This window comes from Agelaius tricolor, unplaced genomic scaffold, assembly GCF_023055355.1.
Source record: "Agelaius tricolor isolate 1412-34295 unplaced genomic scaffold, bAgeTri1.0.p SCAF_25, whole genome shotgun sequence".
Lineage (NCBI taxonomy): Eukaryota > Metazoa > Chordata > Aves > Passeriformes > Icteridae > Agelaius > Agelaius tricolor.
This window is the reverse complement of record NW_027269285.1, coordinates 10583603-10609370: the sequence shown is the minus strand read 5'-3', so window position 1 is coordinate 10609370 and position 25768 is coordinate 10583603. Positions and strand designations below refer to the sequence as shown.

General features: G+C 53.8%; 1 protein-coding gene across 4 annotated transcripts in view; it reads left to right on the top strand.

The window, feature by feature from the left end:
* Positions 1–23735, top strand: part of LOC139599900 (S-adenosyl-L-methionine-dependent tRNA 4-demethylwyosine synthase TYW1-like) — a 98839-nt gene extending 75104 nt beyond the window's left edge. For 2 of the 4 annotated variants that reach the window (XM_071447615.1, XM_071447612.1), the window contains 2 exons: positions 8563–8730; positions 22715–23735. In XM_071447615.1, coding sequence (XP_071303716.1) covers positions 8563–8730; positions 22715–22936 — 390 coding nt within the window. In that variant the 3' untranslated portion in view covers positions 22937–23735. Of the gene's footprint in view, positions 1–8562; positions 8731–22648 lie in introns of all 4 variants that reach the window. The other 2 variants (XM_071447614.1, XM_071447613.1) reach the window with 2 other exon arrangements.
* Positions 23736–25768: the final 2033 nt, after the last annotated feature.

Below are 25768 nucleotides of genomic sequence, written 5' to 3'. Positions count from 1 at the left end.
GTACCTTTGGAGCAGGTTTCCCTGTGCACAAACCAAACTTTGTACTAGCCAGCCTCAGTTTCTGCCCAGCAGAATCATCCCTCTCTGGCCTTTTTTTGTATTTCTGTGAAAACAAAGATAAATTGATATTCCTTCTTTATATCAACTATCAGTTGACACAAAATATTCCAGGTTCAGCTGGTAGTTTGGGATAGGATTCTTCCCATCCTCATCTCAAGTTTTGCCAGGGGAAAGGTGAAAGGTTCAGTCATGTGTTTGTGTTCGGATTTGAGGGCTGCCAGCAGATGTGAGATAGAGCAGGGCAAGAGGGGCTTTATCCTGGGCTTAATCAATCAGTAAAGAGAGACTGTAAAAAAAGTTACAAACTTATTAAAAAGACACCTTCCCACATGCTCTGAGCATTTTCACCCAGCAGCTCCTGCAGAGCAGCATAACTGTTTGTGCAACTCTGTGTTTGTGCAGTTCTGTTACTCCTGGACTCTCCTTTTTCTTTTGTTTCCTTCTCGTTTATAATTTTCTCAAACTTTCTTTCATTTTTTTTAACGTTTTTTAAAATTTTTTCAACCTTTTTTTACTGCTGCTATGAAGAAAAAGCCTGGATTTTGCTGTGAAGGTTTGATACCTTCTGTCAGCATGGAGAGTTTTTCTCTCTGGGTGTGCTGCTGAAGTTGGGAGCTTCATCCCAGCTTGGGTTTGGAGTTTGGTTTGGGGAAAACCCCTCGGTTTTCCACCTTCCTGGTTGTCTCCCTGGCTGTGCAGGATCCTGCCAGGGAGGGGAGGGCAGGGATGGAGCAGAGGCTGTGGGGCTGGTGCTGCTGAGGCTGCTCTGCCCAGGGCATTAATGGCAATTAGTGAGATGAGGCTGTGCCAGTTGATGTTCCAGCAGGGATTCCCCCAGGAACTCTCCAGGGCAAACATCTGTCCCTGCAGGGCACAGCCTGCTCTTCCCCTCTGCTCCCAGTGTCACAGTGCTGCTTTCCCAGAGCTCTGCCCTGGAAAAATCCTGCCTTGCTCTGCCAAGGAAATACATGGGTGGTCACAGGTGTACTCCTGGTGCTCTTCCAGCTGGGACGGGGATTTATCTGGGTCTCTGAACGCTGTCTGTGGGAGCTGGCACAGGGGTATTCAGGGATCTCTGAACCCTGTTTGTGGGAGCTGGCACAGGGATATTCATGGATCTCTGAACCCTGTTTGTGGGAGCTGGCACAGGGATTTATCTGATCTCTGAACCCTGTCTGTGGGAGCTGGTTGTATCCCTCACAGGGGTATTCATCACAGGGCTATTCCTGGATCTCTGAACCCTGTTCTGTGAGCTCTGAACACAGCTCCCCTGTGAGCTGGTGACATTCCCAGAATCCAGCAGTGGGATGGTGGCACTGGGGGTCCAGCCTCACACTGTGCTGATCACACAGCATTTGGGACTTGGCAATTTTCCCACTTGGTATTTTTGATTGAAAGCCATGTTTTGTGCTCCTTTGGGCTGTGGATAGGCCTGAGCATTCCTTTCTCCAGCCCCTCAGGTGCCAGGGGAAAAAGCCATGAACCAGGTGGTGCTCAAAGCCAGCCAACAAAGAGAGATGGGGAGATTCTGCAAAGCTCTGCCCAACAATGGGGCTGAGCCTGGGGATTTTCTGGCTGAAGATTTGGGATAAATGACGTCCATTTCAGATGAAGGCAGCTAATCCACTGTTGCTCCAGAGAGCCTTCAAGGGGTGGATGGAGAAAGATTTAGATTCTTGCAGGGCTTAATCCTTGTTCTCATTTCCATGAGTGCCTCAGAGTGCTGTAACTCTGTGGGACCCCATTCTCCCTCTTAAGCCAATAGTAAAGGGAGACTCAGTCATTAAAATGCATCAAATTGATTTATTGCCTTAATCTGTTCTAATGCCAGTGTGTCACTGTCACACTTGTACAGAGCTGATGGTTGTATTTAAGGTCTGGAACGTGCCAGAACTCCTTTTCTTCCCATACTGCCCTCTTTGGGTTCTGAAAGCCAGAGGATTGTTTGATGTGCAGCATTTTTGTGTCCAGGGAAGGGAACAGAGCTGGGAAGGGTCTGGAGCCCCAGGAGCAGCTGAGGGAGCTGGGCAGGGGCTCAGCCTGGAGCAAAGGAGGCTCAGGGGGGCCCTTGTGGCTCTGCACAGCTCCTGACAGGAGGGGACAGCCGGGGGGGTCGGGCTCTGCTCCCAGGGAACAGGGACAGGAGCAGAGGGAACGGCCTCAGGCTGGGCCAGGGGAGCCTCAGGGGGGATTTTGGGAAAATTTCTTCACTGAAAGGGAGGCTGGGCCCTTGCACAGCTGCCCAGCGCAGGGATGGAGTCCCCATCCCTGGAGGGATGTGAAAGATGACTGGACATGGCTCTAGGGGACATGGGTTAGGGTGAGCTCAGCAGTGCTGGGTCAGTGACTGGACTTTATCTTAGGGGTCTGTCCTTGCTGAATTCTAGAATCATGGAATGGTTTGGGTTGAAAGGGACCTTAAAGCCCACCCAGTGCCACCCCTGCCATGGCAGGGACACCTCCCACTGTCCCAGGCTGCTCCCAGCCCTGTCCAGCCTGGCCTTGGGCACTGCCAGGGATCCAGGGGCAGCCCCAGTTGCTCTGGGCAGGGTGAAGCTTTGGCACTCAGCTCAGAGCAGTGCTGTGAGCTCCAGCCTGAGCAGAGCCTTCCTGCTTCCCCCTGTCCCTCAGAATTTAAGGAAGAAACCCAAAGCTGCCAGGCTAGCCCTTTGTCCCAGGGCTGTCTGTGGCATGGTGTCTGAGGGCATGGGGCACAGCAGGGATCCAGGACATGGCACAGAATCTTCCCGAGCCTTTGTGAAGGTTTTCAGCCATGAGGAAGCTCTTTCCCTGCTGATTTCCCTGCTGATTTTGTTCATGTAGTTGGATAATCTCAGTGTCCAGCCCAGCTCAGGCTGCTGGTCTGGGACTGCAGCTCCTGCTCTGCTACCTGAGGCTTGGCTGCACAATTGAAGTGACCAAGTAAATGTGTGCAAGGAAGGGCCAGGGGGAGGTGTCTGTCCCAATCTGCTCACTCTTGTCAAGTTAAACAGTAAAGATTATTTAATTGCTTAAAATAATGAGGAAATGAGCTGTGCCTTAATGAGTTTTTAATTGCATGCAGCAAGAAGTGATTGCCCCCACCTGTCCAACACCCATTCAGGGTCCTGCTGCTATCTCAGCTGGAATTTAGATGAGGAGATGAAGCTGAATCTCCCCCTCTGGTGCCTGCTGTGAATAAACCCACACAGTGTATGATTTCCTCACCTGAAAACAGACCAGCATTGGCCACTTGCTGTTAGAGAATCACAGAATGATTTGGGTTGGGATGGACCTGCAGGACTGAATTCCACCACTCCCAGCACTGCCAATGTCCCCAGGTGTTAAATCCCTCCAGGGATGGGGCTGCACCACCTCCCTGGCAGCCCCTGCAGTGCCTGAGCCCCCTTTCCATGGGGAAATTCCTGCTGATGTCCCCCCTGCCCTTCCCCTGGCCCAGCCTGAGGCCGTTCCCTCTGCTCCTGTCCCTGTTCCCTGGGAGCAGAGCCCGACCCCCCCGGCTGTCCCCTCCTTTTCTCCAGCTGATTGGTCCCAGGTTGGACCTGGTGGTCCTGGAGGACTCTTCCACCCAGGATAATTCCATGGTTGTGACCCTGGTGCAGAGGGGTGATTCAGCAGTGGCTGCTCCTCTCTCAGTCCTCACAGGGCTCATGTGGAGAGCTGGGATGAAAGGCTGGGCTCTGTGTTTGAGTTCAGCTTTCCCAGGAGTTCTTCCACTTCCAGGGAATCCCTGCCCATTTCCAGACAGTGCAGCACCCTCTGCCACGGGTGTGGGGGGTCTGGAGAGCTGCTGGAAGGTTCTGGGGCTGTGCTGCACAACCAGCCATCTCCAGTCCTCCCTGCAGGCTGAGGTGACACAAAGGACTGATGGCCTTTGGTAAATCAGCTTGAAAGTGATGATTAAAAGCAGCCAAGGAGTTGAATCCTGGCTGAACCCACTGCAGCAGGAGCAGACGTGTGTGAGGCCTTATGGCTGTAATTTGGGGAGTGCTGCTGCTCGGCTCAGGAGTGTTTTCATTGCAGAGATGGCAATCAACAAGGCATTGAGGCTTTTTATATTTGTCTGGGGTCACGGCTGGCCCAGATTTTAAACAGTGTCTCTGTCACTCAGCAGCTTGGCCTACACTTTGTTCTCTGTTCATTTGCACGAGCCTCAATTAAATTTATAATTTGTGGGCCTGGAGTGAAGAGAATTGTTTTGTTCAGTAATTAAATTGGGAACTCTGGAGTGTGAGTGGAGACACAAAGCACTGTCAGCTGCAGTTGTTTCCTTCAGAGCCCTGGGGATTGAAGGGATTGCTGGCTGGCTGCATCCCGGGGCAGCAGCCAGGTCCTCAGGGCAGGAATGTGCTTCCCTTGCTTCCCACAGCTCCAGCAGCCACCCTGGCACAGGCTCTGGGCAATCCACTTGTGCTCACTGAGCTCCATTGCAGCTGAAAACCAGCCCTGGGCCCAGCACAGGCAGGAGCTGGAGCTGCTGGAGGAGCCCAGAGGAGGCTCCAGGATGGGCAGAGGGATGGAGCAGCTCTGCTGGGAGGAAAGGCTGGCACAGCTGGGAATGCTCACCTGGACAGGAGAAGCTTTGGGGTCACCTCAGTGTGGCCTTGCAGGGCCTGAAGGAGAGCTGGAGAGAGACTTTGGACAGGGGATGGAGGGACAGGACACAGGGAATGGCTCCCACTGCCAGAGGCAGGGATGGGTGGGATATTGGGAATGAGGAATTGTTCCCTGTGAGGGTGGGCAGGCCCTGGCACAGGGTGCCCAGAGCAGCTGGGGCTGCCCCTGCATCCCTGGCAGTGCCCAAGGCCAGGCTGGACAGGGCTGGGAGCAGCCTGGGACAGTGGGAGGTGTCCCTGCCATGGCAGGGGTGGGATGGGATGGGATTTAAGGTCCTTTCCAACCCAGGCTATTCCATGATTACATGATTCTGTGAACTCCATAGCATGCCCAGCACAGTTGCTCTGGATTCATCCTGGCAGAACCAGGGTTGCTTTTCAAAGGCTTCTGCATTTCAAGGTACTTGGCCAGAGCTCTGTGGATTAGGCTGCTCAAAGCACCCTCATTAAGCAGGTAATTAAGAGGCAGAATCGTTGCTGTTCCTGCCGCAGGGAGGTTGGGGAGAGAGCTCTGGGTGAACAATGGGATCCTTTCCTTTTTAATTCTTGATGTCTTAATAACTGTCTTCATGTATTACTGCAGAGCAGAACGTGACCGCCCTCATCAGCTCCGCATGGGTTTTAAGTGCTATCAGCTGTTAATTAACTCCAGTTTGAAGAACTTGGGGAAGTTGAAAGCTGCTTTCCTTCGGTGTGCTGGAAGCTGATTCCCATTGATTTGTGCTGGGAATTAATCAGCCAGCCAAGCACTCACTTATTCCTTTTGCCTCTGTGCTTTCTTAGCTTGTAAACGATACCTTTGTAGTTTACTGAGAGCATGAATCACGGTGGAGCTTCTGAAGAATTTTCCCCCTCTATAACTCATACATTTTTCATGCTACTCAAATCATAATCTGGATAATGAGTGTTGGGAGAATATTGCTGTGTGTCTCCAGCTGAACTTTGGGGATCCAAACCCCTGATTTGCATGGCTGGCTGCTCTGATGTAACACTGACTAATAGAGAACAAACATGTTTAAACTCTGGGTTCAGACTTACAGAGCTGGGCTGAAAAAGCCTCAATGTACATCCCTGGTGAGCACTCCCTGGCTCGTGGCCTGTCAGCCTTCCTCCAGGCTGGCTCTGAGTTATGGTGCCTGGGCAGATTCATGGGGGGAGTCCCTCATGAATTTATGGGTGAGAAAGTAATTGCTTCCAAAACTTGTACAGTTCCCAATTAGCACTGGGCTGTTGCTCCTGCAGCCCTGTGTGTGCACTGGGCTCTGGTTGAAAGTGTTGGCAAAGATGTGTCTGCACTTTCCATGTGCAGGGAATTGCAGGTGAGTCAGGAATTGGGAGCTGGAGCAGGTGCCATGGCCATGCCACACATGAACCTGGATGCAAATTCCACTGAAAGAGGTCAAAGTGCTCTTCCCAGGGGGAAAACCACTGAGCAGGCCAGACACAACATCCATAAAAGTGTGTTGTAAAGGCTGGTGCTTGATGGGATTTTGTGACTGGAATAAAAGAGCTCAGCCCAAGAGCAGAGGGGCTGGAACAACCCAGAGAGGGGGGCAGAGGGGCTGGGTGGTGTCTGGAGGAAAAGCCCCTTGTTCTCTTTGCCCTTTGGGTACCAGGGTTGTGACCAGCACTGGGATCTGGTGTGTAATCTCTCAGGGATGGCAGATGAATTGCTGGGAAATTGGCAGTGAATTATTTGATTGGGAGGAGTTGATGGTGATCATGATCCTGGATGTGAAATATTTTCAAGCAGACATTAAAGGACACCCTAAAGCTGAGCAGGGTCTGCACCCCAGGTGGGTGACACTGCGTTCTCACCAGCCACTGAGCTGCTTGTGCTGCAAGGGGGGCAAATTACAGGGCAAGGAACATTTGGAGGAAGGAAGGAAGGAAGGAAGGGAGGGAGGGAGGGAGGGAGGGAGGTTGGTTAAAAGAGGGAGAAAAAAGGAAAAGCAAATTTGAGGTCATGGCTGAGACTAAATCAATAATTTAGGAGGTTCAGGTGATCACATCTCCAAGTTAGGAGTAGCTGGTCCCTGAATGGTGAGGCTGGATAAGGAAGGCCTGGTTGTGGCACTCAGTGCTCTGAGCTGGGTGACACAGTGGGGACTGATGACAGGCTGGACTTGGTGATCCTGGAGGGCTTTTCCAGCCTCAGGAATTGTGGGTTCAGAGGCTGAAGGTGGTGGATGGGGTGGGGGAGAGCTGGAGGTGTTCCACTCCCTGAGCAGTCCCCCAGAGCAGCAGTGCCGTGTCCTGGCTCTTTGTGGGGACAGAGGGACACGAGTCCTGCTCCAGGATCCCCATCCATGCCTGGCTGGGGGGTTTGGGCAGGGAGCTGGAGCAGGAGCCCCATTTCTCTGACAGCCTGGTGTAGAGAGCTTTTTGGATAATTGGTTAGCTGAGAAAGGACATTTCGATGTGATACCGATGGATAAGGATAGGGGAAACAAGCTGGGAACTGAGCAACCAGTGTCCAATCACTGACAAAGGTCACAGTGACCTTCTCTGAAACGGGGAGACGGGGGAGAAAATCGCTTGCCAGAAAATGTAGTTATCTTAGGTAGAAAAGTTAGAAGAATGCAAACATAGAAGCAAAATAATTGTTAGAAGATAGAAGTGGGTGTGGTTGATCCAAGTGTGCTTTAACCAATAATGAGCTCCGCTTTTGCAATATGTATAAGCTTCATTAACACCAATATAAATATGTGTGAGTTTTCAATAAACTTTGGGATTTGTTATTCACGCATATGGTGTGTCGCATTTCTCCCGCCGTTCACGACAGCCTGGGATCTGCAGGGCAGGTGTCCTTGAACGATGTCACCTCTCAGGGGCAGTTCTGGGGGTGCCTCCAGAACATGACCCAGAAGCTGCTTCCCAAAGCTCCAGAGGAGGACTGAGCTTTGTGTCAGGGTCTGCTGTGCCAGGGATGCTCAAGTGCCCAGGATGGGTACAGCCCACCCAGGGACCTGCTGAGTTTGGGCACAGGTGGGACAGGGCAGAATTCACAGCCTGGGCTGGGAAGGAAGAGGCCCAGAGCTCTGTGGCACATGGACAGCATCTCTGGGAGTGTCCCACTGTCATGGCATTGCTTGCCCATGAGACTTTTCCAGACTTGTCAAGTTTCCAGCCCCAGTGACCTCCAAGGTCCCTTGGTCACTCGGGAGCATCCTGCCTTTTCCTGTTAAAGCAGCACTCCAGGATCAATCCCAGCCTGTGTGTCACTGCTGGGGACACATGGCACAGTGCTTTGGGGGTGTGTCACTGTGTCACTGCTGGGGGACACCTGGCTGGGTGCTTTGGGGGTGTGTCACTGCAGGGGACACATGGCACGGTGCTTTGGGGGTGTGTCACTGGGTCACTGCAGGGGACACCTGGCTTGGTGCTCTGGGGGTGTGTCACTGTGTCACTGCAGGGGACACCTGGCACAGTGCTTTGGGACTGTGTCACTGCTGGGGACACCTGGCACGGTGCTTTGGGACTGTGTCACTGCTGGGGACACCTGGCACAGTGCTTTGGGGGTGTGTCACTGCTGGGGACACCTGGCACGGTGCTTTGGGGGTGTGTCACTGTGTCACTGCTGGGGACACCTGGCACGGTGCTTTGTGACTGTGTCACTGCTGGGGACACCTTTCACAGTGCTTTGGGACTGTGTCACTGCAGGAGACACCTGGCATGGTGCTTTGGGACTGTGTCACTGCTGGGGACACCTTTCACAGTGCTTTGGGGGTGTGTCACTGCAGGAGGGGCCCGTTTTGATGCCATCTCCAGTCTGTGACGTTGCCATGGGATGGGATGCAGAGCGGGAGCTGCAGGGTTTGCTGTGGCCGGCACTGGCAGGGCTGGGGAGGGCTGAGCTGACTGTCCTGTTTCCCTGTGTCCCCAGGGTGTGACCTACTGTGGGGAGAGCTCTGCCAGCAGCCTGACCATGGCCAACGTGCCGTGGCACGGGGAGGTGCTGAGCTTCGTGCAGGAGCTGGCGCGGCTGCTCCCGGACTACGGCATCGCCTGTGAGCACGAGCACTCCAACTGCCTGCTGCTGGCCCACTGCAAGGTGAGCCTGTCTGGGGCACAGCTGCTGCTAACAGCCTTCTTCTCCACAGTTATCCACAGGTGTTTAGGCTGGAAAAGCCCTCTGGGGTCTTTGTGTCCAGCCCACTGCTGCCCCATGTCCCCAAGTGCCACATGCCCACCTGTGTTAAACCCCCCCAGGTCACTGCAGTGAGCCCCCAGCTGGGTAGTAATTAGCATTGACCCCATGATTACAGAAGGCTGATCAATCTATTTACTATATTATTATTAAGAAACCTGTTGCTTTATAGACAATTACAATACAGCTGGACTTGATTGGTCCTTCAATCAAAACACCATCACCACTGGCTAATTAAGAAACCACCCTTTGGTAAGCAAATCTCCATAACACATTTCACATGTTCACAACAACAGGGACAGCAAGTGAAGATAAGAATTATTTATCATTCTTTCCTCTGATCTTCTCACAGACTTTTCCCAGCACAATGCCTGGGAAGGTTGTCTGTTTCTCTCTGTGGCCAGAGAGCTGCTGCCACAGCCCATTCCAAAGCTTCCCAAGCCCTTCTAGTCACTGGCCAGAAGAATTCATGGTGTGCCCCAGGATTTCAGCCCTTCACACCCCTGGATGCCACTCAGACCCAAGGGTTATTTCTGTTATTTTCCTGTTGCTCTGAGCCACCTCTCCAGAGGCAGAATCACCACATTTGGATCAGACAACCACAGAATCATTTGGGTTGGAAAAGCCCAACCATTCCCCCAGTACTGCCCAGGCCAGCACTGCCCTCTGTCCCCAAGTGCCACCTCCACAGGGCTGTTAAACCCCTCCAGGGGTGGGGACTGCACCCTGCCCTGGGCAGCTGTGCCAGGGCTGGACAACAAATTCCAGGAAGGAATTTCCCCAAAATCCCCCCTGAGGCTCCCCTGGCCCAGCCTGAGGCCGTTCCCTCTGCTCCTGTCCCTGTTCCCTGGGAGCAGAGCCCGACCCCCCCGGCTGTCCCCTCCTGTCAGGAGCTGTGCAGAGCCACAAGGGCCCCCCTGAGCCTCCTTTGCTCCAGGCTGAGCCCCTGCCCAGCTCCCTTAGCCGCTCCTGGGGCTTCAGACCCTTCCCAGCTCCATTCCCTTATCTGGACATGCTCCAGCCCCTCAGGGTCTGCATTGCCATGACAGCTTCTCTGGGCAGCCTCTGCCAGGGCCTCACCACCCTCATGGTAAACAATATTCTCTTATATCCAATGGAAATCAGCTCTGCTGCTACTTAAATCCATCAGCCCTTGCAATAGGTCCTGCTGGAAAGGTTTGTCACCATCTCCCCTTCAAGTACTGGAATGAAAATGAAATTAAATACAAGTGAAATTAAAAAAAAATTTTTTTAAAGGATGCAGGAAATGAAAAATAGTGAATACATATTTGCTTTCTGAGCTTCAGAAAGGATTAATAGAAGGGCAGCAGAAAAAGATAATAATGTGACACCTGGGCACCTGATGAAATTGCAGATTCCTGGAATGCTTTGGGTTGGAAGGACCTTAAAGCCCATCCCATTCCATGGCAGGGATGCCTTCCATGATCCCAGAATGCTCCCAGCTCTGTCCAGCCTGGCCTTGGGCACTGCCAGGGATGCAGGGGCAGCCCCAGCTGCTCTGGGCACCCTGTGCCAGGCCTGCCCACCCTGCCAGGGAGGAATTTCTCCTGAATATCCAGTCCAAACCTACTTTGGAATCTGCAAAGGGAGCAGCTGGGAAGGAGCAGAGAAAACCAGGACACCTGGCAGTGGTTGTGTTTGATCTCACCTTAAATTGGCTTTATTTACAGTCTCACTCCTGGCTGTTGCCACTGGCAACTGTTCCTGAGAAAGCAAAATCTCCTTTTGCATTGTAAGGTCCAGGAAAGCAAACAAACAAACAGATTGCAGCAACCTTCTTGAGGCAGAATTTAAGTAACACCATTAGCAAAGAGAATAAATTGGTACCTGTCCAGGAGGAATTCAACAGCTGCTTCTACTTCCACAGCCATTAGCAGAGGGCGTCTGTGGGAAACAATCTGTCCTCGGTGCTAAAATAGCTAATAAAAAATAAATTTATTTCCATTAGGGTTTAATTTTTGAGTTTCAGGCTCTAGTGGAGAATATAATCTGTCAGTGTTTATTATTTGCAGGAAAAGCTGTGCTCTGGGATTGATCAAACTGGAGTGAGTAATTGCAAAATCAAAGGGGGCTTTAAAAAATTAAGGAGTTGCAGGAAGAGTGTGATAAAAATCATTAAGAAATGTGATTTATTTCACTGTGTTTTCCTGGGTCTGAGTTTGGAGGTGTCCAAACAATGCTCCTGATGAGTTTAATGCTCCCATTGAATGCCAGGCTGTAGGAAGGAGTCTGGGAATGTCAGGAATAATCCATCCTGCAGCTGCTGCCTGGGATGGATGGGATCATTGATTGGCACCTGCTTGTGATGAGTGACAGTTCAGGAGTGGAGTCTCTCTCTTGAGGGCAGGGGTTTAGGGAGAAAAGGGATTTTAAGGAAAGCAAACTGCAGGGTTTGTGTCTGCTGTTATTTTCTCTCTCTGGAGGTCATGGGGTGGCTCCCAGATGGGAACTGGGGCTCCTGGGGGCCTTCAGGGTCCTAAAACTCTCCTGTTCAGCCTCCAGGTCCCATCCCACACACACACACACACATCCCTTTTCCCTGCTGCCCAGCAGTGGGTTCTGCCCTCTGGGAGCCCTCAGGGGAGGATGGGTCCCACTTGAACCTCAGAGAACTTTGAATCCCAGGGGAGCTCAAAAGTCCTAAAAACTGAATCCTCACAGCAAGATGTTGGATTTCACTTACCCTCCCCACAGCCCTAAAAGTCACCCCAGAGAACAGCCCCTGTGCCCTGCTCCCCATGCCCTGAGCATCCACCTGTTACTGGGGTTTCATGGCTTTGGGGCACTGGGTGTCAGCTCCTCACATCCCAGACTGCTCTGAGTGGGGAGGGACCCTAAAGCCCCTAAGTGCCACCCCTGCCATGGCAGGGAGCCCTTCCACTGTCCCAGGCTGCTCCCAGCCCCATCCAGCCTGGCCTTGGGCACTGCCAGGGATGGGTGGGTCCTGCTGGGAGCTGCCCTTCCCTGCCCTTCCTGCATCCTCCTCCCAGCCTTGCCCTGCTTTCCATCTCCCTTTGGGAGCTGCCTGGTGTTTGGGCTCCATCCTCTTTGATTCTCTAGCAACAGTGCTGAATTCTTGAGTAATTCTCTTTGCTTTTGAGTAAATCCCATAAACCATGGTCACAAAAATGAGATTTATGGTATCACTTTGAACTAATGGGCTGAGATATCAACACAGCAGCAACTTTCTAGTGGAACAATTAATTCCAGGGACCTTTTCCAGAGAGAGGCCTGAGGCTGCTGCTGTTCCTGGCTGGGACAGTCAGTGCCCCCTCAGGAGGACCAGAAGAGCTCCTGAGAAGGGGGAAGGTGCTGCAGCTGCCTCGCAGGGAGGATTTCTCTGAAGGAAATTCAGTATCTTGGTCATTTCTGGACTAAATCCCTGTGCCCTATGGTGCTGGATTTGCTTCCCATGTGTGTTCCATCCTGTCCTTGTCCCAAAGCACTTCCAGCCCATTTTGTTCATTAACCCTTTCCCCCCTGGAGCAGGTGGTTGTTTTCCAGCTCCCTGGGGCTTTACAACAGCACTTTCTGGCCAGTTCAGTCAGTGCTGCTGGTGACCTCAAGCAGATCCCTCAGGGATCCCAGAGCTCTGGGACAGGACAGGAGGGTTCCTGTCTGAGCACCCCTGGGACCCCAGGGCTGATTCCCAGCTCACGGGGGATGCACAGCTCAGGGAATGCTCCTGCAGTTCCAGTGCCTGCTCTGCCTGGAGTTCTCAGCTCACAGGGTGACATGAGCAGGGTGGGCTCAGCACCCTGCTGCCATCAGCCCTTTATGCCTTCATTAATCTGATAGGCCTGGCATTGGTTGGAAAAGCTCCCCAAAGTCATTGAGCCCAACTGGCACCCAGCAGCACCACCGTGTCCCCATGTGCCACATCCACACACCTTTGGGACACTTCCAGGCATGGGGACTCCACCCCAGCCCTGGGCAGCTGTGCTAGGCCCTGACCACCCTTTCAGGGAGGAAATTTTCCCTGATCTCCAACCTGAACCTCCCCTGGCACCATGTGTTACTGTTTCCTCTTGTCCTGTCCCTTGTTCCTGAGAGAAGGGACCAACAGCCACCTCCCTGCTGCCCACAGCCAAGGCTGCACAAGCACAGTGTCCCTCCCTGGATGCAGGCACTCCCTGGGGCTGCAGGTGCACCTCTGGGCTCCAGCCCTCCCTCCCTGTTGGATGTGGTCTGGGGTAGCCTCGTGTTCTCCAGCATGGCAGGGGCACCTTGGCATCCACAAAGGCTTTGAGGACATCCCTTCAATAAGTTCATTTCCCATACCCAAACACACTTGGGAGGGTGGGCAGGCCCTGGATCCCTGGCAGTGCCCAAGGCCAGGCTGGACAGGGCTGGGAGCAGCCTGGGACAGTGGGAGGTGTCCCTGCCATGGCAGGGGTGGGATGGGATGGGATTTAAGGTCCTTCCAAGCCAAACCAGCCCAGGATTCTGTGTGGCTTCAGTGCTGGGGTGTCACAGCACCTCCAGGGCAGGTGTTGGGGACAGAAAACAGCCTGGCCAGAGGTGCCCATCCCTGTCCTTCAGCCACAAAATCCCCAGCCAGGAGGGACTTGGCCTTTTCCTCCCAGTGTGGGCACAGCTCGGGGCCAGGCACTGGAGTGTTCCATGCTGAGCATCCCACACTGAGCATCCCTGCTATATTTAGGGAGGAAGAGGAAGCACTTCACTCCCAGCTGCACATCCCCTGACAAGGGCTGCATCAGGGACAGAGAGTCCATCACGTTCAGTTCCTTCCTGCCTCTGTCCTTGGGAGAGTGGGAGCTGTCCTTGTGATCCAGGGACAGCACCAGGGGAAACCAAACCTGGAGGAGAGGGTCACAGAGAGATGCAACATCCTGGGATCTGCTGCAGAGCAGGGCATGGCGTGGAGCCCAGGTGTGGACAAGGTGACCCCAGGTGAGGACAAGGTGTCTCAGCAGCCAAGCAGCCTCCTTAGAGCAGCTGTGAGCAGGGAATGGTGGAATTCCTGAAGGTTCTCTCCCTTTCCCTTGGCCCCTGGCAGCAGGGAGGTGGCTCTGCTGGCCTGGCTGTGTCAGGGATGATAAGCAGCTCTCCGTTGTTCTGAAGTTACCCAGCTTCCATCCCTGGGAGTGGGAGCTGCCTGGTGGAGCCCTGGCTCCCTTGGCAGCTGGGCAGGGATTAAAAACCCCAATTCTGCCATAAGGAACCTCCCTTGGAACAGCACCCTGGGATCAGGGGATCAGCACAGGATTCCATGGGCTGTGCTCTGCTGGGCTCAGCTCAGAGCAGTTCAGATTGTCCCACTCTTTGGGGATCCAGAACAGTCAATTCCATCTCCAGGCTGAGAATTTCGTTTCCATTCCATGTGGAGGAGTTCCCTGTGCCCTGACACCTCTGCTGGCTCCTGAGCACAGGCTGGAGTCACTGAGGGTGGAAGTGCAGGGCCGCTCGTTGTTCCCAGCTAAAACTGATGGGAATTGTGGTGCTGGTGGCTACTCCCAGATCCTGTCTGCAGAGCTGCTGAGGGATTCAAGGCTTGGCTGTTCCCAGGGCTGTGTCCCTGTGCTGGTTTTCCCTCAGCCCCATGGACTGGGATGTGGAGAGGCTCAGCTCTGTGTGCCTGGCATCCCACTGCTTGTGGGATCAGTCAGGGAATGGTTTGGGTGGGAAGGGACCTCAAAGCCCATCCAGTGCCACCCTTGCCATGGCAGGGACACCTCCCACTGTCCCAGGCTGCTCCAAGCCCTGTCCAGCCTGGCCTTGGGCACTGCCAGGGATCCAGGGGCAGCCCCAGCTGCTCTGGGCACCCTGTGCCAGGGCCTGCCCACCCTGCCAGGGAACAATTCCTCATTCCCAATATCCCATCCATCCCGGCCCTCCTTCCTCTTAAGGCCATTATTACCATCTCTTACTCAGCTGCAACTTAAAAAACAGCTCAATTCCCTCCTAAAGCCTGAGGTTGGGATTATAATTCAAAAGGAGGAGTTTGCAGGTTTTTGCCAAGCACTGTGACCCTGTTCAGTGTAATTTCACACAATATTTCTCCTTGTTTTGCTGAGTGACTCCAGTTCAGTCACTTCCCCTGTCAAACAAAGGGAGCCTTAAATAATTGTGAGCCTTAATGAGGTGAGAAAGGGGGTCATAATTTTGGAAATTATTTGTTTGTCTTGGAGAGCTGGTGCTGGCAGGTGGTGAAGTGTGCTGTGTTTGATGGCAGCCTGTGGGAAGGTGCAAAGCTGCTGCTTTATCCCAGGGGTGGGCTCAGGATGGAGCCACCCAGATCATTGTCCCTTTTTGATGGCGTGCCCAGGGAAGTGGCCACTGGTGGGCACAGGGCTCAGGGCTGGCAGCCACACCTGGAGGGGGATCTCAGTCCTGGGTCCCACCTGGGTACGGGGTCACCTCTGCTCTGACAGCTCCTGCTCCAGCCCCTGGGGTATTTTTGGGTCCCCAGAAGAGGGAGGAAATGATGAATCTGACTCCATGTTCTTAGAAGGCTAATTTATTATTTTATGATATATATTATATTAAAGAATACTATACTAAAACTATATTAAATAATAGAGAAAGAATACTAATGAAAAACTCGTGACTCTCGCCAGAGTCCCAACACAGCTGATGGTGATTGGTCATTAAGTAAAAACAATTCACATGGAACCCATCAAACAACCACCTGTTGGATAAACAATCTCCATCCACATTCCAAAGCAGCAAAACACAGGAGAAGGAAGTGAGATAATATTGTTTTCCTTTTTCTTTGAGGCTTCTCAGCTTCCCAGGAGAAAAATCCTGGGAAAGAGGATTTTTCAGAAAATATGATGGTGACAAGCCCCCACAGCTCCTGCTCCAGCCCAGCCACCTCCTTCCAGCCCCCCCAGCTTCTCCAGGCCAGGGGTGCTCCATGGTGCCAGGGCAGAGAGCCAAGGGAAGGAGGGAAGGAGGGATGTTGCTGTGCTGGGGTTAACAGGGAGGGATGTTGCTGTTTTGGGGTTAACAAGGAGGGATGTTGCTGTTTTGGGGTTAACAAGGAGGATGTTGCTGTCCTGGGGTTAACAAGCAGGGATGTTGCTGTGCTGGGGTTAACAAGGAGGGATGTTGCTGTGCTGGGGTTAACAGGGAGGGATGTTGCTGTCCTGGGGTTAACAAGGAGGGATGTTGCTGTTTTGGGGTTAACAAGGAGGGATGTTGCTGTCCTGGGGTTAACAAGGAGGGATGTTGCTGTGCTGGGGTTAACAAGGAGGGATGTTGCTGTTTTGGGGTTAACAAGGAGGGATGTTGCTGTTTTGGGGTTAACAAGCAGGGATGTTGCTGTTTGGGGTTAACAAGCAGGGATGTTGCTCTCCTGGGGTTAACAAGGAGGGATGTTGCTGTTTTGGGGTTAACAAGCAGGGATGTTGCTGTTTGGGGTTAACAAGCAGGGATGTTGCTGTCCTGGGGTTAACAAGGAGGGATGTTGCTGTGCTGGGGTTAACAAGCAGGGATGTTGCTGTTCTGGGGTTAACAAGGAGGGATGTTGCTGTTTGGGGTTAACAAGCAGGGATGTTGCTGTGCTGGGGTTAACAAGGAGGGATGTTGCTGTGCTGGGGTTAACAAGGAGGGATGTTGCTGTTTGGGGTTAACAAGGAGGGATGTTGCTGTTTGGGGTTAACAAGCAGGGATGTTGCTGTGCTGGGGTTAACAAGGAGGGATGTTGCTGTTTTGGGGTTAACAAGCAGGGATGTTGCTGTGCTGGGGTTAACAAGGAGGGATGTTGCTGTTCTGGGGTTAACAAGCAGGGATGTTGCTGTTCTGGGGTTAACAAGGAGGGATGTTGCTCTCCTGGGGTTAACAAGCAGGGATGTTGCTGTTTTGGGGTTAACAAGCAGGGATGTTGCTGTTTGGGGTTAACAAGGAGGGATGTTGCTGTGCTGGGGTTAACAAGCAGGGATGTTGCTGTTTTGGGGTTAACAAGGAGGGATGTTGCTCTCCTGGGGTTAACAAGCAGGGATGTTGCTGTTTGGGGTTAACAAGGAGGGATGTTGCTGTCCTGGGTGGAAGGTGAGTTCAGGTGAAGCAGGCACAGGGCAGGATGGATCTGCCCCTCCCAGTGCTGCTGTGGGATGGCAGTTCCAGCAGCTGGGAGCCCTGAGCACAGCTCATGGGTGTCTGTCTGTCCCTCTGACAATCCCCCAGAGGGGGTGTGGGTCACAGGCTGTGTGCACCAAGTGTTTCATTGGAGGCTTTGGGGTTTTGGTTGGTTGGGTTTTGGTTGGTTGTTTTTTATGTGGCATTTGGGTTTGGTTTGGGATTTCTTGTGGGGGTTCTTTTGCATTTGTTTGTTTTGTTTTGGGGTTTGGTTTACTTTGGGAGGAGTCTTAGTCTGCTTTGCTGGGTTTTTTGGTTGGTTTTGGTGAGCTTGGGTTGGTTTGGGGTTTGGTTTGCTTTGGTTAGATTTGGGTTTTTTTGCTTGGTTTTGTTTTTTCAGGTTTATTTTTTGGGGGGAGGGATTTGGAGTTTTTTTCTGGTAATTCATTTAGGTTTGGGGTTTTTTCCTCTGCTTTAGGATGTTTGGATTTTTGTGGGGAATTGTGTTGTTTTCTTTTATTTTTGTTTATTATGATTTTGAGAGTTTGTCTTTTGGGGGAGCTTTGTGGGGTTTTTTCTATGGTTATTTTTGTTTGGTTTGGAAGGGGCAGGTTTTGTTTGTTCTGGGTTGGGGTTTTTGTTAATTTGTGGTTTGCTGTGGAGCTGGTTCCCCTGCTGGCTGCTGACTGTTATTTTTGGTGTATGGTCTTTAAAACTCTGTGAAAATTGCTGGATTTAACCATTAAATCCTGTGCATCCCCCAGGGAAAATCCATTTGTTGGATTTGAGGACTTTGTAGCCTTGAATCCTCAACAGGACAAGAGGGAACAGCCTCAGGCTGTGCCAGAGGAGTCTCAGGTTGGATATTGAGGAAGATTTCTCACTGAAAGGGTTGTCCAGCCCTGGCACAGCTGCCCAGGGCAGGGTCAGTGTCCCTGTCCCTGGAGGGGTTTAACAGCCCTGTGCATGTGGCACTTGAGGACATGGGGTAGTGGTGGCCTTGGCAGTGCTTTGGGGATGGTTGGACTCAATGATCCTGGAGGAGTTTTCCAACCCCACTGTTTGTAGGATTCTCACCACAGAGGAGCTCTGGGGTCTCCCCCACTCCCCCTGTGCTCCCCAGGGACCCTGGAGGGCAGCACAGCTCCAAGGAGGGGAGTTCTCCATGCAGGATGGACCCTGTGCTTCCAGCCCTGCAGAAGCCACCACAGCCTTTTCTTTCTTTTCCTCCTGCTCTGCTCCACTCTCTCCTGTGCTGTTGAGTCCTTCCCTGACCACCCTCTGGATGTTTGTGGTGCAGGGCTGGAGCGAGTGGCTCAGGAGGAGCCTCCTTGTGCCAGTGTGGTTGGCTCTGAGGGAAATACAACATTACCCTTGGTAGGACAAACTAATTGGTTTTAGCTGCCTTCCATTCCTCAGCATTCCCTGTGTCACATCCCAGCCTATCTCCCATATTTTATCCTGTCAGATACACCTAGGATTATTGCTCAGCAGTGCTCATGTCTGGGGGAATGTAGTGCATGGTGCTCCTTGATTGTCCTTAATCTGTGCACATGTTCCACCCCCCAAACTGCCTCTGCAAATATGTTGATAAGAGAAGCAATCTGGAGCATGGCTCTTCTCCTTCAGGAATGTTGATGGATTTCAGGAGCTGCTCCTGCTGTGGTGAGAGCAGCTGTGAGTCCACTGCCAAAGAGAAGTGATGGAATTGTCCTGGTCAGGGCCACTCCTGGCAGTTCAGGAGTGAAGGGAGGCTCAGCCAGGCTCTGCAGATGCTTCCAGGGAACATGGCTCTCCATTCAATCCCAGTTTCTGATTGGATATATGGATATATCCCAGCTTGCATGGATGGATACATCCCAGTCTGGATATATGGATCTGTCCCAGTTTGGATACGTGGCTATATCCCAGTCTGGATTTATGGATCTGTCCCAGTTTGGATACGTGGCTATATCCCAGTCTGGATGCATGGATATATCCCAGTTTGGATATATCCCAGTTAGGATATATGGATCTATTTATCTATCCCAGTTTGGCTGTATGGATCTCTCCCAGTTTGGATATATGGATCCATGGATCTATCCCAGTCTGGATGTATGGATATATCCCAGTTTGGATCCATGGACCTCTCCCAGTTTGGATATATGGATCTATAGATCTCTGCCAGTCTGGATGTATGGCTATATCCCGGTTTGGATGTATGGATCCATGGATCTCTCCCAGTTTGGATCCGTGGATATATTCCAGTTTGGATCCATGGATCTATCCCAGTCTAGATGTATGGATCTGTCCCAGTCTGTATGGATCTCTCCCAGCCTGGGTCCATGGATCTCTCCCAGTTTGGCCCAGGGCTCTGTGAGGGACAGGCCCTGTCCCCAGCCAGCCCAGCCCTGTCCTGGGGCTGTCCTGTTCCAGTCCTGCCAGGAAGGGGCCTGGGGGACCCTGAGCTGTCCCTGGCTCAGCAGAGAGCCCTGGGGGCCAGTGGTGTCCTGGGGTTAATGAATTGGTAATTAATTAACTCATTGTCCTGACCCAGCCGGTCAGGGAGGGATCCCAGCCCTGGGGGCAGCTCTGGGTGCTGTGTCCAGCTCTGGATCCTCAGCACAGCAGGGACAGGAGCTCCTGGAGCAGGGCAGGCTCAGGCTGTGAGGATGAGGAGGGCCTGGAGCATCTCTGTGCCCAGGAAAGGCTGAGGGAGCTGGGGCTGCTCAGCCTGGAGAGGAGCCCCAGCTGAGAGGGGCCCTCAGCCCTGGGTGTCCTTGTGTGCAGGGAGGGGCAGAGCAGGGCCCGGGCTCGGCTCCAGGCCCAGCAGTGGCACCAGAGCCACGGGCAGGCCCTGAGCCCAGAGCTGCCCCTGCCCAGGAGGCACAACTTCTGCCCTGGGCAGTGCCCAGCCCTGAGCAGGCTGCCCAGGGAGGGGCTGGAGTCTCCCTCAGCGGGGATCCTGCAGAGCCCTGTGCACACAATGCTGTGCCCTGTGCTCTGGCATGGCCCTGCCTGAGCAGGGAGGTGCCACCAGGGACCCTCTGGGCCCCCTCCCAGCCTGGCCCAGCCTGGGATTTCGTTTCCCCTCATTCCTGTGCCTCTTGTATCCCATCATTAATGCCTGTCTGGAGCAGTGCTCCTTGCCCTGGAGGATCTGCAGGATTCCATCAGGGCTTTCCTGGCTGTGCATCTGTGCCATGTCTGTGGGGAGCAGAGGGTGTTGGGACCCTGGGGATTGGAGCTCAGGGGCTCCAGGAGCTCCAGGGGAAGGCTCCTGAGTCACCCCGGTGCTGGCAGAGCCCTCAGGGAGGGAGAGTTTCCCTTTGCAGCCCAGCCCAGGGCCAGCTGAAGGAGCTGTGGCACTCTGTGATTCCAGCTTAGGGAAGAACCAGGGGAGGGCTCTCAGCCATTTCCCTTGTGTCAATGTATTTATCACCCTGAAGGGCTCCACAGGCAGTGAACAGTTCCCTAAAACACCTGCCCATGTTAGGCTGGGATCCCAGGGATGTTCAGGGTTGGCTCACCTGTTGTATGGATGCTGTGAAACTGCTTTGAGCCCTAAATCTTTTGTCCCCCATGCTGCAAATCTCAGTTGGGCAGCTGGGGCTGTTCTTCCTCCCTCTGGGTTTGGGATTTATTCCTCAGCAGGAGCCATTTCTCCCCCTGACACACCTGCCCCTCTGGTGCTGTGGTTCATGGCTGTGCTGTCACTGCACTAGAAAGGGTGATCATTGATTCATCTGCTTTGGAATGGATCCAAGCTTGGTGGGAATGGGGTCACAGAATCCTGGAGGGGGTTGTGTGGGAAGGGGCCTCAAACCCATCCAGTCTCACCCCTGCCATGGCAGGGACACCTTCCACTGTCCCAGGCTGCTCCCAGCCCCAGTGTCCAGCCTGGCCTTGGGCACTGCCAGGGCTCCAGGGGCAGCCACAGCTGCTCTGGGAATTCCATCCCAGCCCCTGCCCATCCTCACTAGAGAGAATTCCCTCCCGGTGTCCCATCCAACCCTCTGGCAGTGGGAGGCCAATCCCCCTTGGGCCTTAAAGGCTTTGCTGAATCCTCTGCTTTGGGGTTTGCCCTTGAATTTGCTGAGTGTTCATGGATCAAACCTGGAGGGAGCAGAGTTTGGTGTCAGGTGTGACATTGTCACCTCCCCAGCCCTGGGGGGAGCTCAGCTCTGCAGAGCCCCGATCCTCTCTGGGCTCAGGGTTTTTCCTCTTCAGGTGACACGATGTCTCCTCTGCCATTGCTCTCCTGGTGGCCTCACACATGTCCCCACCTTGGCACAAGAGAAATGAGCCTTGGGCCCCTTGATTGATGCCAGGACTGGTTCCCAGTGCTGTGATTCTGCAGTGTCCCCTCCTGGCTCCAGCCCCACAGGGACAGGCTGTAATTCCATGGGCAGGGATGGAGGAGCAGCAGCCACGGCTGAGTGCAGAATTTCAGGGGTGTCAGCAGTTTTCCCAACCAAAAAAGCTTTTAGCTCTTGGGCACAAAGTCAAGTGCCATTTGAAATGCACAGCCATCAAGTTTGGGGGGAAAAAAATCCACAATAACCAAGGAGCCGGTCTGTTTTCCCTCTTTTTTTGGATGAAATGCGTAATAAGCTCTTAGCTTAGATAAATCCTAATTGAGGCTTCAGCCAAAGCTGGGGCTAAATGGGCAGAGCAGGTCTGGGAGACAAATGCAGCTCCAGCTTGTCAAAGTGAGCCATTCTTCACATGGAAAGAGGATTTGTGTCATTAAACCTCTCCATCTCCCCCATTCCCAACCACAGCCCTCCTGCCCAAATCCATCCCAAATCATTCCCAATCCCTTGGCACGTGCCTCTGGTGCTACTCCTGGGCCATTGTCCCAGTCTGGGCTGCCCTGGAGCCACAGTCCCACGCTGGGGTTGGGGTGACCTTGGCAAGGTCTCTCCTCGAGGGGGACATGGCTGTGGCCCCAGATCCACACCTGTCCTGCAGAGCTCCCCACACCGAGGGCTCTCCCATGGAAGTGTCAAGGGCAAGGGCAGAAGGCTGGGAAGGCTTTGGGAGGCATTTTAGGAGCCTCCCTCCTGGAAAGTGGGGGAGGATCTGGTACTCTGAAGGCTCCAGCAAAGCATCCAACAGTGCAGCCCTCATGGAGATATCCTGGGATGGGTTGGAGGGACCTCAAAGCCCATCCAGTGCCACCCCTGCCATGGCAGGGACACCTCCCACTGTCCCAGGCTGCTCCCAATGTCCAGCCTGGCCTTGGGCACTGCCAGGGATCCAGGGGCAGCCCCAGCTGCTCTGGGCACCTGTGCCAGGGCCTGCCCACCCTGCCAGGGAACAATTCCTGATTCCCAATATCCCATCCATCCCTGCCCTCTGGCAGTGGGAGCCATTCCCTGTGTCCTGTCCCTCCACCCCTTGTCCCCAGTCCCTCTCCAGCTCTCCTGGAGCCCCTTCAGGCCCTACAAGGGGCTCTGAGCTCTCCCTGGAGCTCAGGTGAGCAGCCCCAGCTCTCCAGCCTGGCTCCAGAGCAGCTCCTGGGCCTGCTCTGGGCCTGCTCCAGCAGGATGAGCTTGTTCAGTGCTGAGAATTCCTGAGCTGGAGGCAGCTCTGCAGGGAGGTCTCACAAGGGCAGAGCAGAGGTGGAGAATCAGTTCCCTGCTGGCTCTGGGTGTTTATGCACCTGAGTCCCTCCTGTCTTCCTACTCAAGCTGTATCCTGCAGGAGCCTCTGGATGGCTTTACTGCACCTCCCTGTGATGCAGAATTAGAAAAACACCAGCTGGGGATCCCAGTTGACCCCAGCACAGCCTGGGGTTGGTGCTCTGGCTCTCCTGGCTCCCTGACTGTTGTGTCTGCAGTTCCAGGTGGATGGCGAGTGGAGGACCTGGATTGACTACGGCCGTTTCCAGGAGCTGGTCAGGGAGCGCGAGCGCAGCGGCGGCGCCAGGACCTTCACAGCAGCCGAGTACACGGCCAGGACTCCTCCCTGGGCCCTCTTTGGGGCCAAGGAACGGGGATTCGACCCCCTGGATGTGAGATTCCAGAGGAAGAACAAGGCACGGGACACCTCGGGGTGCTGAGGGCTGGGGCTCCCTCACCCTGGCTTTCCCAGGACTCCATTTCGGGCTGACCCCCATCTTGGATCCACCCACCTGGATTATCCTGATGTTTGGGAAAGGGGGTCCAGCCTGGATTTTTAACCCTTCCCTCCTGTTTTTAGGGCTTCCTGGATGAAAATATTGATAATGTTCTTCTCTTGAGATAAATCAGAACTGGTTCAGCAGCAGGGCCGGGGCAGTGCTGGGATCTCCTCAGTGGGGAATGTTTGGAGTGGGATGTGGGGCCAGAGGGTTCCTTGGGCTCCTCTGTAAGGAGAGCCTGGCACCAAAGCATTCCACATCCCTAAGGAAAAATGTCAGGGGATTTCAGCCCCACAAGGTTGGATTGGGGCCACAGCCAGACCTGGATCCAAAAGCTGGTCCCTGCTGGGAGCATCATTTTAGGGACTTTGTTCAGGTTCAGGTATTTTACACATTGGTGCCATTTCCTGTAAAAACCCCATTCCCAAGAAGCCAAACCTTGGGAATGGTGTAACAGCACCCCTATGGATACCAGCTGCAGCCTCTGATACCTCTCCAAGTGTCTTTGAACCTCATGGCTTTGGGAATGAGCTTTGGGAGCAGTGTTATCCCACTCACAGCAGCCCTAAACACCAGCTCCAGTCCTTCAGAGCCCTGTGGGCTCCAGCTGAGCGTGCCCAGTGCTGTAGATGGAGCATCCCTGACCTGGGGATTCCATTGCTTTTTAAAGGCAGCCTCTTTTCTTAAGCTGTACAAAGAGTTTCTAAAGCAGAAAGAAAATAAAGGAGTTTTTCCTAGAGTGCCTCTGGTGTGGCTGCTGAGCAGGGTCTGGCAGGGAGGGTGGGAGGTTGACTGGAAAATGAGAAGCACAAATGTTGTGTAAGAGCTCTTTCCTAACATGTGGGGTGGAAGGGGCAATATTGGGTGGGTCCACAGGTGATGGATGGTGGGTGCCTTTCCTGAGTATGTTTAGAAAAATCACAGAATCCTGGGATGGTTTGGGTTGGAGGAACCTTAAAGCCCATCCTGTTCTACCCCTGCCATGGGCAGGGACACCTCCCACTGTCCCAGGCTGCTCCCAGCCCTGTCCAGCCTGGCCTTGGGCACTGCCAGGGATGGGGACTCCACCCCAGGGAGGTGGAGGGAGGGCCCTGGGCAGCCCCTGGCAGTGCCTGACTCCCCTTTCCATGGGGAAATTCCTGCTGATGTCCCCCCTGAGGCTCCCCTGGCCCAGCCTGAGGCCGTTCCCTCTGCTCCTGTCCCTGTTCCCTGGGAGCAGAGCCCGGCCCCCCCGGCTGTCCCCTCCTGTCAGGAGCTGTGCAGAGCCACAAGGGCCCCCCTGAGCCTCCTTTGCTCCAGGCTGAGCCCCTGCCCAGCTCCCTCAGCTGCTCCTGGGGCTCCAGGCCCTTCCCAGCTCTGTTCCCTTCCCTGGACACAAACCTCCAGTTAACCCTGCACCATCAGCTGGAATTTTGGGGCTTGGTGTGTTTGGTGTCCACCAGGACCCACCACATTCCCCTCAATGGATCTTGGCCTTCAGCACCTCTTCCTCTTTCCTAAATTCCCTCCATCCCACACCCACCTCCCTGGCAGAACCCTCCCAGTCCATCCCAGTTCCCTGCTGGCCCTGGGAGCCCTGGCAGCTGCAGGAGCTGCTCTGGGAGAGAAGCCCCAGAACCAGCTCGTGTTGTGAGGTGCTCCAAAGCTCCCTGACAGGGGGCTCCAAAGAAAATGGTGTTTACCCTGTCCTTGGCATTGGTGCCATTTCTTCTGCAGCCCCCAGGACACCCAGTCCCTGCTGTCCCTGTCACACAGGTCCCACCCCCACGAGGCTCAGCTGGGAGGACTCACTGAGAGGCCCCTCCTGATCCTCCCTGTGCTCCCTCCATCCATCTCCTGATCTCCTCTGTGTCCTCACACTCCCTCCATCCTCATCCTCTGTGTGTCCCTGCATTCCCCCCATCCTCTCCACATCCCTGCATTCCCCCCATCCTCTCCACATCCCTGCATTCCCCCCATCCTCTCCATGTCCCTGCATTCCCCCCATCCTCTCCATGTCCCTGCATTCCCCCCATCCTCTCCACATCCCTGCATTCCCCCCCATCCTCTCCATGTCCCTGCATTCCCCCCCATCCTCTCCATGTCCCTGCATTCCCCCCATCCTCTCCCTGCTCTTCCCCACTGCTCCCAGCTGGTGCTGGGCAGGGAGGGCACTGCAGGGGACAGTGTGGGTGACAGGGGGTCAGTGCCACAGCATTCCCATGGGAATTGGCACCTGCCATGTCCTAAAACAGGGCTTTCCCCTGCCCTGTGGGACAGCTCAGCCCTGTGGGGTGGAGCCAGGCATGGTTCCATGTCCAGGATGTGGATTTGGTGGATCACAGGATTTCCTGGATGGGCACTCAGCATCACCTGACCACAGAGGCTGGACCCATCACATCTTCCTCATCTTTGATTAATTTTTTCAAGTAAAAAGCTGAGTCAATTCAGTTTTCTTACAAATATTCATAAGGATTGAAAGGATTCAAAGGGAATGAAGAAGAAATAACATATCATTAAAAAAATTACCTAAAGTTTGCCCTAAACTATGAATTTGTTGCATTAATGACTTTCAGGCCTTGGTATCAGGCATGTTCCAAATCCTGTGATCCACACCCACCTGGGCCACATCTGGAGCTGCTCCCAGGGCAGGATTTCCTCCTGCAGTTCCACTGGGGTTGCCTTGTGCTCAGGGTGGATCTTCCAGTGCCCAAATCCACCCAGGTGAGCTGGGTGCTCACACCCAGCGCTTCCAGAGGCACAAGAGAACACAAGGACCCAGATCAGACCCCT